Source organism: Lepidochelys kempii, chromosome 1, assembly GCF_965140285.1.
Source record: "Lepidochelys kempii isolate rLepKem1 chromosome 1, rLepKem1.hap1, whole genome shotgun sequence".
NCBI classification, from domain to species: domain Eukaryota; kingdom Metazoa; phylum Chordata; order Testudines; family Cheloniidae; genus Lepidochelys; species Lepidochelys kempii.
The window spans coordinates 270,488,874-270,505,877 of NC_136380.1; the positions used below are offsets into that span (position 1 = coordinate 270,488,874).

The 17,004-nt window shown below is 40.4% G+C and overlaps 1 protein-coding gene across 1 annotated transcript in view; it reads right to left on the reverse strand.

Annotated features, from left to right (window-relative positions):
- The window catches only part of PLXNC1 (plexin C1), a 94,012-nt gene that overhangs the window by 24,049 nt on the left and 52,959 nt on the right, over nt 1–17,004 (reverse strand). The window contains exons 11-21 of the mRNA XM_073327529.1: nt 15,388–15,567; nt 14,115–14,202; nt 13,363–13,569; nt 13,071–13,265; nt 11,933–12,035; nt 8,479–8,580; nt 8,029–8,132; nt 5,897–5,950; nt 5,333–5,457; nt 4,579–4,777; nt 3,229–3,375 (exon numbers count right to left, since the gene is read on the reverse strand). Coding sequence (XP_073183630.1) covers nt 3,229–3,375; nt 4,579–4,777; nt 5,333–5,457; nt 5,897–5,950; nt 8,029–8,132; nt 8,479–8,580; nt 11,933–12,035; nt 13,071–13,265; nt 13,363–13,569; nt 14,115–14,202; nt 15,388–15,567 — 1,504 coding nt within the window. The remainder of the gene's footprint in view (nt 1–3,228; nt 3,376–4,578; nt 4,778–5,332; nt 5,458–5,896; nt 5,951–8,028; nt 8,133–8,478; nt 8,581–11,932; nt 12,036–13,070; nt 13,266–13,362; nt 13,570–14,114; nt 14,203–15,387; nt 15,568–17,004) is intronic.

The following is a 17,004-nucleotide window of genomic DNA, read 5'->3' on the forward strand; positions in this document are numbered from 1 at the left end:
AGCTTCATATCTATCATCCACATTCTCAAAGATGATGGTGTTATTTGTTTCTCTGAAGTGTAGTTTTGTCCATCTACGCTCACTGATTCCAAGGACAACAAGATGGTATCTACCCCTTTCTTTAATTACTTGGGCAGTTTTAGTAGCATCATATTCCACATTCCAAATATTCATATTCTCACATTCCAAAGTCCTATTTTCATTACTGATGTGGCCTTGAGCAAGGCACTTTTCATGACATGGGCTTCCTTATGGGTTTGACCAATCCCCATCATATTTTTCACATGAAGCTGATCTCTTGTTCGAGCCTCAAAGACCAAGCCCGAGCAAATTACTAGAAATGTGTGATGAAGACCTATTCCTAGAGCAGCCCATTGATTTAGGAGATATTACAATGGGAAAAAGTTAGACAAGCCATCCGTAAACTCAAAAATGGGAAAGCAGCAGAAGAGGATAATATTAGTGAAGAGTTACTTAAAGCAAGTGATGAAACAGCCCTCCAGACTTTCCTTGTGTTTCTGAATATGGAATGGAGAAAAGAACCCAGCCCAGTGAAGAGAGGCTTTGTAGTAAAATTGCCGAAGTAAGGTGACCTTACCACCTGCAGTACCTGGAGAGAAACCCCATTACTCTCAGTGCCTGGGCAAACCATGTGCAGCATCACCCTGGAATGTACCGAGAACCAAATAGACCTTCAACTTAGAGAGGAACAAGCATATTTTAGACCTGAGATCAGGTGCAGGCCATATTGTTGTTCTCAGACATATTACAGAGCAAAGTATGGAGTGGCAAGCACAGCTTGTTATTAATTTGATAAATTTCCAGAAGGCTTTTGATAGAGTACAGAGAGACTGTATTATGTCCCCAATATTGTTTGCACTGGTCATGGACTATGTTATGAAAGTAAGTGCACAAAGCAACTGAAGAATTTAATGGACAAATGATAAAGCACAATTGGATAACCACATATTTGCTGAGGACACTGTCCAGCTTCATTCAACCCATCACTTAATCAAAGAAAATACTCAGCTTTTGGCTGATATGGTCAAACAAGTTGGCTTGTTCGTCAACAAGAGGAAGACAAAATATATGGCTAAACTAACCACTAGAGTGGATGAAGAAACATTAGAAGTAAGTCATTTTAGCTATACAGATTCTGAGATGTACAATGATGGTGACACCATGCCAGTTGTCACACAATGAATATCAAAAGCAGCAGACAATTTTCATAAACTTGAAAAGATTTGGAAAAGTAGCATGATTAGCACTGACACAAAAGTATGAATTTTTAACACTGGCATCATGTTTGTCCTCCTTTAAGGAGCAGAGTCATGGAAATCTACAACAGAAATTGATAAGATCAACTCATTCCAAAGTAACTGTCTGAGGAAGATGTTAAGAATCCATTGGAAAGAGTTTCTTGCAATAGCAGAAATTCTAAATAGAGCAAACCAAACTAAAGCATCAAACACGGTAAGATGACAATGGACATATTTAGGACACACTTTAAGGATGCCACCAATGTGACTTCCATGGCAAGTGATAATATGCACATCCACCTGGAAAAAGAGAAAAAGGATGAGCTAGAGCAGGGATGGGCAAACTACAACCCATGGGCTGGATCTGGCCCACGGGATTGCCACCCCCATGGTGCCGCAGACCCTGCACCGCTGCTGGAATCGACTGGCACCATGTCCCTGAGGCACCTGGGGGGAGGGGGGAAGAGGGCAGAGAGCTCCGTGCGCTGCCCTCGCCTCCAGACACCCACCCCCCATAGCTCCCATTGGCCGGGAATGGGGAACCGCAGCCAATGGGAGCTTCGGGGGAGGTACCTGCAGGGGAGGGCAGTGCGCGGAGCAGCGTGGCACAGGGCCAGAGCAGGCGGGGAGCCTGTCTTAGCTCCACTCTTGGTCACTGCCACCCCGGAGCAGCTCCAGATAAGCAGCGCCAGGCCAGAGCCCGTACCTTCAAACCCCTCCTGCACCCCACACCATAACTCCCTGCCCTGAGCCCCCTGCCTGCACCCCAACTCCTGCCGCACACTGCACCCCTCCTAGATAATGGCCACATGGCAACAGCAGCAATTGCATACTTGAAAAACCAGGAAAGTATTAGATTAGCTTTCATTGAGAGCTCAGTACCTACATCTCTTAGGTGCTTTTTGAAATCTTACCCTAATATAGTGTTAAACTTCTTTCAATGTGTTTTAGCACTAGAAATAAGGAGGAGAACCAATGCCATGGGACTAGCCACTTTTCTGTGGACCACTAGCATTTGGTGTATGGATCACAGTTGGGAAACCTCTGATCTAGAAAGTTAATAGTTTTATAACATATAAAACCTATCTTTATCACAGAACATATATAGAACACACACAGAAAATAAATGTGCAGCACCAAATATTTGTTACAAATCGGTAAAAAAACCTAGAAAATCCAAGGATTCATAGTACACAGAAAACAGAACGTGTTTAATTAACTTTTTGCAATCATCTTTTTTTTAAAAAAAGAATATCTTGGTAATTCAGGTTGAAAATATCTTCAGTAGTAGCTGGATTGCAGCGATAAGTGCAAAATGGTAAGAATGTTGTATTTGTTTTGGTGAATGTAACAAATCTATGTATAGAGGAAAGTTCTGACACCAGCACCCTGGAATGTCATGATTTAGCTAAGTTTCATAGGGACCTTGTTTTTAATCAGGCAACTAATTAAAATCCACCACACTACAACTTTACTAATTTGCAGTTAATGACAGGAAAGCTCACAGCAAATTACTGAATTCTGAGGATTATTGAGTAAGCAAACACAATAAAATCTCAGGCATCCAGCATCACACAATTTCTTGTGTACAGTTGATAAACGTAGTCTAATTTTAAATATTTATTTCAATACCTCATCATGTACTTGCAAATGTTCTGTAGCATAATTTATAAATAAGAATAACTTGAAGTATCATGAGACTTTGATACCATGCTTGGCTGTTAGCTCACTGCTGTGAAGCAGAAGGTATCCAATTGGTGAAATGTGGGTTAATTCATGTCTACTGTGTTTTGAAACTGTGTTAATCATAATTTTATTTTCTGCCCATTTTTATCTATCTAGGTACTTATACCATCACCATCACTGGAATATCTAAGAGACTCAGTTTATCATCCTTCCACAAGAAGAATGTTGGGTGGTCTTTCAAAACATTTCAGTATTTGGAGGAAAAGCAGCTTGGCAAACATACCACTGGTTTGAATTCGGTGACTTGCCACAGAAGCCAGTCTTCATTTAGTGTATATAGGGCTTTGCAAGTGATTACGTCTACCGGCCCTTTGTTTATCCTCTGATTGAGGGCAGTCACAAGCTTATAGAATGGTTCTCCAACTGTCTCCTAAGAAATAAACACAAACAAGCAACAGCTTTAGTTCTTTTTTCTGCATTCCCATTGGAACTCTAGTGGGACACCAACAATTTGAAGCCAGTCAAACTAACTTCCTTTTTAGCCAAGTTGCTCAGCTGTCCTGAAATTAAAAATACTTTCTGTCCAGGTTTATCTGTTCTTTTGTAAATCCCCACCCAACTCCTGTTGCTCTTACTCAAATGGGAAGAGTCACCTGGGGCTCCTGACATGACAGTTCAGAGCCCCATGCTGGGCACAGGCAGGCAGCTAGTGGAGAAAGCCTGCCTTCCCTGCCTCTGTGGCCTGGCTTAGCTTGCCTCTGGAGCTCTCAGAGGGACCTGCCATCTTCTCTCAGGTGTCACTCACTCCCCAACCCTGTGTAGGGCACCCTACCATCCCAAGCTACCATTGTTCCTGAGCCCCACGAAGAGGGCTGGGATACGAAGAACAGGTTTCCTCTGACTGTCCCCTAGCTCTGTACTTGGGTCCCAGGAAAGTTGCCAGCTTCAAACTACCCTGCTGCTGTATTTTGCAGGCCCTAGGGCAAAGCATGTGAGCTCCCTGCAGAACAGGGCGTGGGAAAGATGTCATCATATTAGTGCCCACAAAACAGGAAGTACAACCTCAAACAACAAAATTGTCTGCACACAAAATGCAACTAAATGGACTAAATTAAACAGACTGTAAAAATGAGAGAGATCATTTTCCCCAACCTCTTACAGTTCTATTAATCATAGGTGTTATCTGTAACAACAATAGGCAAAAAATTCAAACAGAAGTGAGGTTTTCAAAATGACACCCTCTCTTTAAACTCTCTGAAAGCATAGCTCTATAATAGCTTCTGAAGAGAAGGATACACAATCTTCTGCCATGACAAGAAAATATCTGATGGGATTTGGATGATAATATGTGAAGCAAAGAAGAAAATGTCAGGGTTTCAAAATTACCTAAAGTCCAACCCAAGTACAGATTGTTAGCATCATTTATACAGTTGCTCTTTTCTTACCTCTGCATGATGACAGCTGTTTATATAAGTGATCAGGACAGTAATATGAGTATATTAGTAATATAGAAAGTTAGGTTTCATGCACAAACAGATCTCTCATGAGTTCTGCATGGAAGAAGTCAGCGTGTGCTATGTTGAAAATATTCCTCATTCTAGTGTCTGAGGTGGTGGAAAGATGTCAAACTTACCCGAAGAAAACCAGAAAGGCAAACAGACATCCAATTTGTCAGCAGTTTTTCTACGACAGATTCTGTGCGCCTTAGCATGAGCTTAGGTTGCGTATTGCTAGACTGCTCCATCAAGTCCCTGGTCAAAACTTCTAGAATATGGGTTAGGTAGACTAGTTTACTTTGTAGTGCAATAGTCAAGAAGGATGCAAACAAGCACCTGTTTACAAAAAATAAAAAAGTCATAGCTAAAAGGTCTGGAATTTGCTTTTCAAATCTATGACAACAGAAAGGTGATCCTAAGCCTTTTATAACAGCATACTGTGAAATTAGTTCAAATAAACATACACTGTTCAGTTACGCCTATATGCTGAACCTTCATTTTTTAGGTACCCCAAACACCCACTAAAGTCGCTATAAAATCTAAAGTACACAGGATCATCCCATCCAGCAATTTAAAAAATATATATATTTTGTGTATCCGAATTTAAAACTGAAGAAGACTAGCATCCGTTTCAATGAAAGCAAAGTTACAATTTATAAAGCAAGAACTGCTTGCTCTGAGGTGAGGTATGTTGCTAGTTCAGTGTCTATAGGCATCTATAAATCTTCTGATCTCTTTTTAATGGCTTGTTTCATGGTGAAGAACAAGGAAAAGACTTTGGAAAAGCTTAAATTTGCTTTGAATGTAGTGAAAACTATGTGTGTGTCATAATCCATGTTTTTTTTTTTTAATTCTATGGCTTGAAGATTATAAGGCATAATCATACTATACCTGTCTTTCACAGAGAAATTTTTCTGTTTTTCAAGGGTGTGAATGAGAGTAACAAGAAAATTCTTGTTACAAATTAAAGCATGCAACATGGTGAGGCTTTCATCCTTTCGTCTGGGGTCTCTGCTCTGGAACAGTTAAACAAAAATAAGGCAAACTGTAGTTGGGTATGACAGGTCCTTAATTCTTAGAAATGAGGGTAAGCAACACACAAGATGAAATCTTGGACCCACTGAAATCAATAGGAGTTTTGCCAATATGGCCAGGATTTCACCCATAACATATCTGTGTACACACACACACACACACACACACACACACACACACATTCTCTCTCTCTCTCTCTCCAAGTTGCCTGATACTTCCCATTATAAGATCCTGTTTTCATATCTACATATATGTTACTACATTATATACATAAAGCCATGTAACTTTTCCCCACATGGGAAGGAATGTAGAGAAAATTTAATCTGATCATTTGGAAGGTGCTTAGATTCTATGGTGATCCAATGAAGACAGAAAAGAATAACCACTAAATAAAAGTAAAATTACATTACACAGACTTACCCGTGACACATTAGTGTGCATGTCTTCAATGAAAATGGATGCAAAGCCGCCTGACTAAAATAAAAGACAGGTGATGTATTACTGTTAGAAATATCAAACGCTGAGCATCTACCCAAGGCAACAGACTTTCCTAAGTAAAAATGATTTGGGCTTCTAAATGCACCTGCAGTTTATGTATTCTGGGATTTCTGCAGAAGTTCTGGCATGTAACATAAAGGAAAACTGCAAAGAGAAACTGAGGATTGAGCTAGGCCAGATTTACTGGTATGCTGCTGAATGCCCTCACTCCCAGGCTCTGGAGGTCTGTCAGCCCAGTCATGTTCTAACATGCCATAGGGAAGACTGTTTATTATCATCACATGAAAATCTGCTGCTTTTCCAGGTATGCAAAGGACACCCCAGAATACATTACTCCCAGATGTCACTATATCAATAGTATGAATCTTCTGGATGTCAGGGATCCCTGGGCTTAGCCAAATTTAGAGTTTTTCTCTGCAGTTATTATTATTACTGCTGACACTTTTCATATGCTTGCTATCCATGGATCTCAAAGTTCATGAATTAAGTCTGCCACAACCCTGTGAGGCAAGTCAGTACTGTACATATATAAATAACAAAACAACAGCAGAAGTTAAAATACCAGAGTTAATAATAAAAATCAAAGCCATGGTGGCTAGATACGGGGTTAAGTAACAAAATGTGGGAAGCTAAAATGGTCATATATTTTTAAAATACATGAGATAAGTGTGGTGTACGTCAGTTGTCACCCTGACCACTTTGATAGCAAATGACACATTATAAACCCCATCCTGTTTGTTTCATAAAAGAGTTAAAATTTTTGATGAGGATTAAGCAGAAAGAACAGATGAACTAAAAATAATGATAATATTGTCATGTTAATATCCTTGGTTAAAAAAAGTAAACAAAAGGAAAAAATGCAGAGTTTATAACAACAAGAGCCCTATTATGATCTCCCAGTTGCAGTTTGGGTAACTGCACTGAAGTTATTCCTGATTTACTCTGGTGTAAATGAGATCAATATCAGATTTGGAAAGTTTTATTGTTATTCATATGTAATATTCACATTACAGTGTCAATTTTGGGAACCCATTGTACTAGGCACTATACAAACCATCTAGGGCCATCTTCTCCTTTGAGCCAGTTATACAACAAAATATTTTCTGTTTAAGTATTTGTTTTTGAAAAGTAGTTGTCCATATTGATGCTCTTAGATTATTATACTAAAAACTCATGGTTAGTTTTGGTTAGTTTCAGAATATAACTTTGAAAGATATTTGAGTCTGGTATTTTCTTCCCCAGTTTGGTATCATTCCAGCTATTCCAGGGAAATTATTTCCCCCATTGTTCTTATGCTATTAAATGTCATGATGCTGCAAGTAACACTGGACCCAGTTCAGACAACATATAAACACTTGCTTAAGCCAGTCCCTATGTAGGACAACATTAAAGCACAGGCAGTACCACAGACAGTGGGACCACTGTCACGCCTCTAAACATTTCTGGCAAGGTAATCTGTAGCTTGAACCAGAACGTCAACATCACTTTCGATTTTTCATTTCCTACTTTTAATTTAATTTACTGAAATTAATTCATGTGCAGGCTTGTGAGAGAGAACTTGTAAGGCCTCCTCCTCATCTTGCTGAGCCAATGAGGAAGTCCCATGATGTAAACATGTTAGCCGAACTGTTTAACTTAACTTAATTAAGTTTTGTACAGACAGGTGAGCGTGTGAGAGATAAAAACCACAGATAAAATGCAGGTTTAGGAATGGTAGTCTCATGAAGGGAGGCAGATCTAGTGAAGCAAGACTATGAGAGACTCTTACATGGCACACACAATCATTAAACACATATGAATTAAGGGGACACTAGGGTTAAATTAGTTAAAAAATTTAGACTTGGGGCATATGAAGTTTTACAGAACCTACAATCAACAGATCTAAACACGCCCCTCCAGTGTTTGCCCAGCACTGTTCTACTGGATTTGGAGCAGTATACAAAGTCTCCTGTGAAAATCACATGGTGATATTTACATGAGCTATTTGGTCCTTACTTGACAACTACCTTCATTACCGTGGAAGGATTACACCTAAAAGATTAGCAACCATTTACCTCTGGGAAGAAAGTTCTAAGAGCAAAATGTTTGTAGTCAAGGAAGGGAACAGTTCCAAAACTATCCACCACATCTAATTGATCCATCTGTAGTTCTGCAAATCCTGAAATAACAACCCCCTGGAATGTTAGTTTTGATAACGCAAAATTATCTTCACAATTACAGCTTTCAATACGACCCTGAAAAGATGTTCTTAAAAACAGTTCTAAGACTTGATGCATTATTTTTCTATCTGAATCTCTGTGGGATGGAAAACACTGATTGGATGCAGTTTTTTGTATTTCAAGTTTTGCTGAAGTGAATTGTTACATGCAATGCTATTAGTTTCTAGTATTAGCTACTACTGCACACCAACATTAATAAGAAACTCTGATATTCACATTCCAAACTATTCTATTTCTGATTAATGGAGTTTATGAAACAAAATATTTTAAAAATGTGAGACCTACCATCACGTATTTTTTTCCGAATTTCACATTCTAACAGTTCAATTTGTTGACTCAGTTTACGGGTTAACTGTTTGGATTTGTACCTAGTTACTATGATTGCAACTAAAAAAAAATTGAAAGAAAATTGTATTAGATACTGAATATAGAAATAAGCCAAACAAATCTGCTGTATATACCAATACTAACAATAAAATGAAAATGAGTGTAAGACAAACTAGGATCTCCAGTAATGTTCTTCTGAATTATATTATTATTATTATTTATTATTAATTTCCATTTTAGTAGCACGGAGGAGTCCTAGTCATAGACCAGGCCTCAGGAGTAAAGCCCTGTAGCTGCACCTGCTCTGTATTCCTGACACCTTAACAAACCAGCGAGGCTTCCTGACAGACCACTCTGCCTGACTAGCTGAGGAAGCCAGCAGCCGGTGTGATGGTGCACCCCATAAGGCTTTATGGAAATATGCTTATGAATGTATATATGACATAACTGGAATATGTTTTATGCTACATATGCCATGTAACATATCTATGTAAAGGTTATGATCTACTGAATAGATTCATCCTATTTGTATGCATGTGTCATTGTTGTATGCGAAGTTATGAATATTGGCTGTATACTTGTTTGATTTTAAATAACCTTAATAAGGCATTTGGTCAGCTTCTTTAGAAAGGAATTTGCAAGTTAAGTGCCCAGAGAAGAAGCACGTAACAGACAATGGATCTTGGAAGGCTCCAATCCACATAAGAAGTCTATGTGAGGACATTCAAGGTAGCATGTGAACCATGGCTGCTACCTGTACGTTCTGAGTCATGAATGGACATGTGACTTGCCCATGTGACTCCAAAACTTCATCTTGTTGCTGGAATTCTACACAGAGGGAGGGAGAGGTATCCACCCACAAGAGAAAGTTTATTTAAACGCCTGGGAGACCCCTCCATTTTGTCTTCAGCTGGCTCAAGAGATAGCCTCTCCACCCCCCAAAGGATACCTGAAAGAAACTGGAACAAAGGACAGTAACCTCAGGGGGTGTGAGTGATTGCTGGACCCAGACTAGAAGGAGACTAGTCTGTAAAAGGAAGCTTACTGGAACACCTCTGAGGGTGAGGTTTTATCTGTATTCAGTTTTCTTACTGTATTAGACATAGACTTGCGTGTTCTATTTTATTTTGCTTGGTAATTCACTTTGTTCTGTCTGTTAGTACTTGGAACCACTTAAATCCTACTTTCTGTACCTAATAAAATCACTTTTTACTTATTAATTAACCCAGCGTATCTATTAATACAGAGGTAGGCAACCTGCGGCACGCGAGCTGATTTTCAGTGGCACTCACACTGCCCGGGTCTAGGGGGGGAAGGTCTCTGCATTTTAATTTAATTTTAAATGAAACTTCTTAAACATTTTAAAATCCTTATTTACTTTACATACAACAATAGTTTAGTTATACATCATAGACTTATAGAAAGAGACCTTCTAAAAACGTTAAAATGTATTACTGGCACGCGAAACCTTAAATTAGAGTGAATAAATGAAGACTCGACACACCACTTCTGAAAGGTTGCTGACCCTGTATTAATATGTGGGGAGAGAAGGGCAAACAGCTGTGCATCTCTCTCTATCAGTGTTATAGAGGGAGAACAATTTATGAGTTTACCCTGTATAAGCTTTATACAGGGGAAAACAGATTTTTTGGGGGTTTGGACCCCATCGGGAGTTGGGCATCTGAGTGTTAAAGACAGGAACACTTTTTCAGCCGCTTTCAGTTAAGCTGGCAGTTTGTGGGACGTGGTTCAGAACTGGGTCTGTGTTTGTGGCCGGCAAGCGTGTCTGGCACAGCCAGGCAGGGCTCTGGAGTCCCAAGCTGGCAGGGAAAGCAGAGGCAGAAGTAATCTTGGCATAGTAGTTGGCAGCCCCAACGGGGTTTCTGTGATCCAACCAGTCACAGGCGGTTCTTAAACTCTGGAGCAGCAGTAGCTCACTGGGTGCTCAACACACACGCCCACTGATTCTCTGTCTCATCTTTTGCCACATCCTGCTCCTGCTCTCCTCCTCCACAGCTCCAGCCCAGACCTTGCTCTGTACCCAGCCTTGTTCCTGTCCTGTCCCAGCCTTGCTCCTGCCTCAGAACCAGCCCTTTAAATCACTGCCTGAGCCCCGCTGCCGGAGCACTGGGGTAGCAGCGGCGGGGCTCCGGCGGTGATTTAAAGGGCCAGAGGCTCCCAGCCACCGCTACCACAGTGGAGTCCCAGGCCCTTTAAATCTCCGCCCGAGCCCCGGGGCTCCCAGCCGCCTCCACTACCCAGGGGCTCCGGCAGCGGGGCTCTGGCTGCAATTTAAAGGGCCTGAGGCTCTGGCCACTGCCGACTGGGGAAGCCGGTCGGGTACGCCATATCAGCTCTTGCTGGTAAGCCATACTGGACCATACTGGCTTACTTTCACCTCTGCCTTCAGCACTGGTTCCTGATTCTAATCCTTTCTCAACCCTGGGCTCTGGCTTTCAGACTCCGACCACCAGGCCTGACTCCCCTTCCGAACCCTAGGCCTGACTCCCACTCCGACAACTAGGCTCGACTGCTTATGACACAGTCCGCTCACAATAGTATCCCATTGTGCAAGGCACTCTTTAATAACACACTCCTTTTATTTAGATCTCAGAATTATCAGGCTGACTTTCTTTTAACAAATAACACACTCAAATCTGCATGCTAAGCCATAGCATCTGACAGAAAGTGGAATAAAACTCTTCAAACATGACTGATTTTACAAGAAAGAGAAATATTTTAAGTTGGCATGTGTATTTCCAAACTGCTTAGTTAACACTTGTGAGAGAGGAGAGGCACTGACAAGGGTAGCAGTAAAGGCTAAGACATGCCTCTCACTACAAAATAAGATGGAGTAAAAATATGGAAGAATTAAAATAATGAAAAGAAGGGGTGAAAAATAAACCCCTCACCAAACTAACTACAATTAATTAAACTAATGAGTCATCTAAAATGGGATGATCACAACCATTGTTTGATGATAAGCAACTGTGCTGGGACACTCGCCCTTGGGGAGCTTTGTTTTGACAACTGGGAAGGCGCTAACTTGTGATGTAGGAATGTAGGCCCAGATCACCAGCGGTATATAGGCACCCGACTCCCACTGATGTCAATGTGAATTAGGCACCTGAAGATCTTTGAGGATCTGGGCTGTAGTTCCTAGATCTTGCATGACCACATGGTGCATTTCCTGGAAGAACTGACAACTGAAACAGCCTTGTTACATCTTGTAGTCTGTGATGATGAACTTTACCACCAGAGCAAAATAATCTACCTAACTGTTCCCAACTGGACCTGGGGAAAATATCAGACTTTCTGTGATCATCCTGGACAATCCCAGACACTTTTAAGGTATACCCAGTAATTATCTCTTTCAGCAAATCAAAAACTAATAATGCATAACAGTACTTACCAACAATTACACCCAGTAATAAGATAGGAAGCAAAGTCAGAACATACAAATACTTGTGCAATGATTTCTTTTGAATTTCCTGCGTAAAGTTTCCTAATCTGACCTAATGGAAAAATAGACAGCTGTATTAGTGGAATGCAACTACTCTAGTCCATGTTTGCAGAAGATCATGTTCAGAGGCTAAAGCAACTAGTCTCTTCAGCTGAAGTGATGAACCCTGACTAGGTAAATCATCGGGAAGGAAAAAGCAGTTTGGAAAAACATATATGAACCGATCCAAACATAACATTTACCATATCTTATGTTAAACCAAAAGAACAGAACTGTGCTGTGTGAAAAATGTAAAACTACTCACAACCAGCCAAATTCTGCCATCACTTATATTTCAGGCTAGACACACTGAAATTAATGTGGTGTAAGCAAAGGCAGATTTTGGCCTCAAACCAGCCAAGTATCTGCACTCACCAGAATCACTGCAAACAAAAATGTTGGCATTTTCAAGAGAGTAAAAACAAGTTTTCATAGTCAAAAACTGCTCTGTTCACTGCAGATATCTACCCTGATCAGCAGAAAGACAAATGTAAGGCTCAAGTCAACACCAAAGAAAAACAACATTTCTGGTAGAGGCCTTGCACCAAACCTAAGTCCCTTCCTTGCCCTCGCAGAGGCTCACACCTCTCTAGCCCAGCCCCTGGATTACCTCCCCATCCTCCATGGGGAATTACTTCAACCAATGGAGCTATAGTTCAACCAACCACACCCTGAAGGTGGTACAGATGGCACAGCTGCAAAGCATGCATCTTGCCCTCTTCTGCATTGGTTCTGCTCCAGGGAGGTTGAGAGGAGCAGAACTTAGTCCCTTGAACTCCTCATGAGACACTGTGATAAGCCACAGGTCTTGAAGTTTTCGTACAGTTTATCAGATACACATGGACAGATCTTGCAAGTTCACCTAAACCTGAGCTTGTGCAGCGTCACAACTTGGCTGCGAACTATTTTAGGTAAGATATATTATAATGCTATTTCACTCTTTAATTATAAAGGATATCTATGATCAGCTGATTAACATCTTTGGACCTATTTTATAAGCATAAAAACTAAACAATGTTAAATCACCGCAGAAAGAATTTTTACTCACCCAAACTTTCACAGTGGATAACTCAATCTTGCCTGGTTTTTCCCTTTTGACTTTGCACAGTATAGTACTACGATCTGGAGTTTTGGTAATATTTTGAACACTGAAGATTATAGTTTCCAAAAGTGTACCATTCATCATGTGAGTAAGAGTAACGCCAATCTCATTTTCAGAAATATCTAAGATGTCATTTTTTTTCTGAAGAGTACAAATTTGAAATGGGAAACTATTATTAAATGTGGTAAAACTTAAAACTATCGTATGTGAATTTTTGTTTGATTTTTTAAAAACTTACATATAATTTTAATTCCAGATGGGGGTCCATCTCAGTATGCAGTTGATAGTCAATAAATATAGGGTCAGGACAATATTGTAATTTAATACAAGGTATAAGGACATTTTCCACTTTTAGTGACACATTAACAATTTTACTCCCTTTTGAAAGGCTAACATCTGGTGTTAGGAAACTACATGGAGAAGTACTTCCAGGACATCCAGAGACCTAGGGAAAAACAGTAAAACTGTCAGTGCTGAAGTACTCCAAGGTACAGACAGTGAGAAACAGAGGCACTCAATAGCACTTTAAAATCCTGCTGACATCACATGGGAAACTGATAAACCTTCTATTTAAGAGCAATACGCTGTGTACTATATTTGAAGTAGTTTCCGTATTGGTCATTTTTGTTCTTTTAAGTACCAGTCATAGCACCAGCCATGCACTCTTCTAAGGCTGCGTCTATGTTGGTGATGGAGAGGGTTGCTGCAAGGCCTTTTGGGAAGTGAAGAAACAGGAAAATAGGAGGGAGAATCCTTAGAACTTTGAGGCCTTGGAGACCTATGCATGGGAAATAACTATTTTAGACCTTGATTCTGCAAATATTTAGGCACACACATAATTTAACTGATATGAGTAGTCCCATTTACTTCAATGGGACTACTCACATGAGTAAAGTTAAGCATGTGCTTAAGCTTTTGAAAGAGCTTAAGAACAAAAGTGAGTCCTTTAAAAACACGTACTTTGTTATTGCAAAGGAGTTCAAGACTTACAGTAAAATTTAATCTCTGGTCATCTGAAATAATGACACTGTCTGTCACATTAAAATTTCTCCCAAAGAGGGTTATTTTGCGACCGCCACTATAAAAAAAATTAAAAAATTGAAGGGTTAATGTTAGTTTTTCCCCACAAATAAATACATATCTTGTTTTTGCTGTTTACATTTCAAACTTTTTATTCAAGAAGGAACTACTAGTCACAGTGTATAACCTTTTGCCTTGGTAACAGTAGATAAAAACAAGTTGCAGGGCTAGGTAATTTGTATGACTGATTTTCCAGTTACACAAAATTAAGCTGAAAGTACTTTCAAAGATACAATATAGTTGCATTCCTCTTTCATGGTGCAAATCCTGTTTGCTCATGAGAGATCCAATGCAAGCCCCAAATGATCTAATAATCTATAGGCATATAATACTTCTCAGTTAGTCATACATTTTCTTCCATTCAAGTAGCAACAATGCATTTGCTTGTATTAACCAAAATTGTGCTCACTGAGGGCTAACACCAGAACATAAGCCAAAGATCTACCTTGAACAAGGAGCATCACATTGTTTTGCTGCTCCTGGAGCAACCTAGGACTATGCACAATTCCTGTTGTCTTTTAGTAGGAGATGAAGGTGTAGAGTACCTCACAGGAAGCATCTGGCACTTTGGCCTAAAGACAAGTCAGTGGAGGCATTTCATACATATTACTCAAGGAAGGGGAATTTTCATTTTTATGATCAGTTCACTTCTTTTTTTTTAAAGATATTTTTAATGTAAAGGAGAATCTCTGCAGCTAGTTTTCAGGAGATGAAGGGGAAATTCACAATGTATGGTCAAAATAAATCATGGGGGAAATCAAAATATGTTTGTGCTACCCTGGCACTCTCATTTTAGAACTCAGTTTAGTACCAAGGTTTATTTTTCATTTACCATTAAGAAGGGTTAAAAATAGTTTTGTACTTTACCACAAATGTATCTTTTTTTTTAATTACAGTGATCATCTTTGCATGTTAAATATTGCTTCAGTTCAATTCACTGCGCTAAATTCTTCCCTGCCCTCCACCCAAATGGGTTATAGCAGTGCTTAACTGGATTATTGGATCAGAACCTTATCTTGTGTAAATGAGTACAGCTTCACTGAAAACCAATATACAGTTTATAAACACCCAATTTATACCAGCCGAGGACCCGGCAGCCAGTTAAATTTACTAATATTAACATAGTATGACTAAGCTTTATTAAATCTATAAAAATAAAACAAAAAACAAAAACAAGAATTACCTGGCCCAAGTGATATTTGGCTCCATTTTAGTACATGATGGCTGAGAGACATAATATATTGTGATTGGTGGTGAACATTTACCGCCATTAGCCTTTATGCATACACTCTTGGCCTCTTTGCGTCGAGGTGGGAGAGAGAATCTCACGTGTGTGTCATTTAACACCTTGCTGACTTGTATGCTGGAAGAGAAAGAAAAACAGTGCAGATGTTTTTGCAGCATTTTAACTATGACAGAGACACTCAAGCTGTGACTCTGGAGTTACATGTGGCTGTTTATAGAGCCCCAAGTGAAGATCTTGTAGAATCCCTGGGTCTGATCAGAGCTCCCATGCAATGCAGTCCAAGTAGCACTGAACAAACTGACAGAAGCCCCCATCATCTCTCCATGTTACTGCAGGCAGGCCATAAACTGAAGAGGCGGAGAGAGGAGAAAAGCCTCTCCCAGAAAGAAGTTACTCACCTTGTGCAATAATGGTGGTTCTTTGAGATGTGTGTCCCTATGGGTGCTCCACTGTAGGTGTGTTTGCGTCCTTGCGCTGCTGGCTGGAGAACTTTGGTAGCTGTCCGTCCTGCCCGCACATGCGCTGCTCCTCACCTGCCACGAGGCTAGCCAGCATGCGCAGGCCAACCCTCCTCAGTTCCTTATCTACCACAGAGTCAATGACAAAAACTCCAAAGTAGAGGGGAGGAGGGTGGGTCATGGAGCACCCATAGGGACACACATCTCGAAGAACCATCATTCGTGCACCAGGTGAGTAACCTCTTCTTCTTCAAGTAATGTCCCTATGGGTGCTCCACTATAGGTGACTCCTGACCAGTGCCCGCCATTGGAGACAGGGACTTTGGAGTTGAGTCTGATATGGATGATAGCACATTAGCACCAAATTTGGCATCTGCAGCTGAATCCCCCAAGATGGCATAGTGTTCTGCAAAGATATATGCAGATGCCCAGGTCGCTGCTCTGCAGATTTCTGATACAGGGATACTCTTGGAAAAGGCAACCGATGAGGTGATCAGCCTTGTAGAAAGCATGCATATTACAGAGTGAGGTGTTACGTTGCGCAATTGGTAACAGTATAATACATCCCGATACGCACTTGCAGAGTCTCTAAGCTGAAATCGCTGTACCTTTTGATCTATCTGCAATGGAGAGGAAGAGTTTGGAAATAGAAGGCCAAAGCTCTCCTCACACCAAGCATATGAAGGATGGCTTTCCTATTATCCTGACGAGGTTTGGGATAAAAGGTTGGAAGCTGAATAAGCTGATTTATGTGGAATGTGGACGTCACCTTGGGAGTGAACTTTGGATGTGGTCTAAAGCGTGACTTTGCGGATGTGCCATTGGAGCTGCTGTTTCCCCTATCCTTCTTGAATAGGTGATGGCTATGAGGAACGCTGTCTTCATGGAAAGGTGAGTTAATGAGCAAGTGGCCATAGGCTCAAATGGCAGTCTACCTAGTATTTTAGCACTAGGTTGAGATCCCATTGAGGACTGGGAAGTGTAGGTTGTGAGAAGAGGTTCATTATGCCCTTAAGAAACCTCTTTGTAGTTGGATGGGAGAAGACTGAGTAATCTTCTACCTCTTGGTGGAAGGTTGCAATTGCTGCTAAATGGA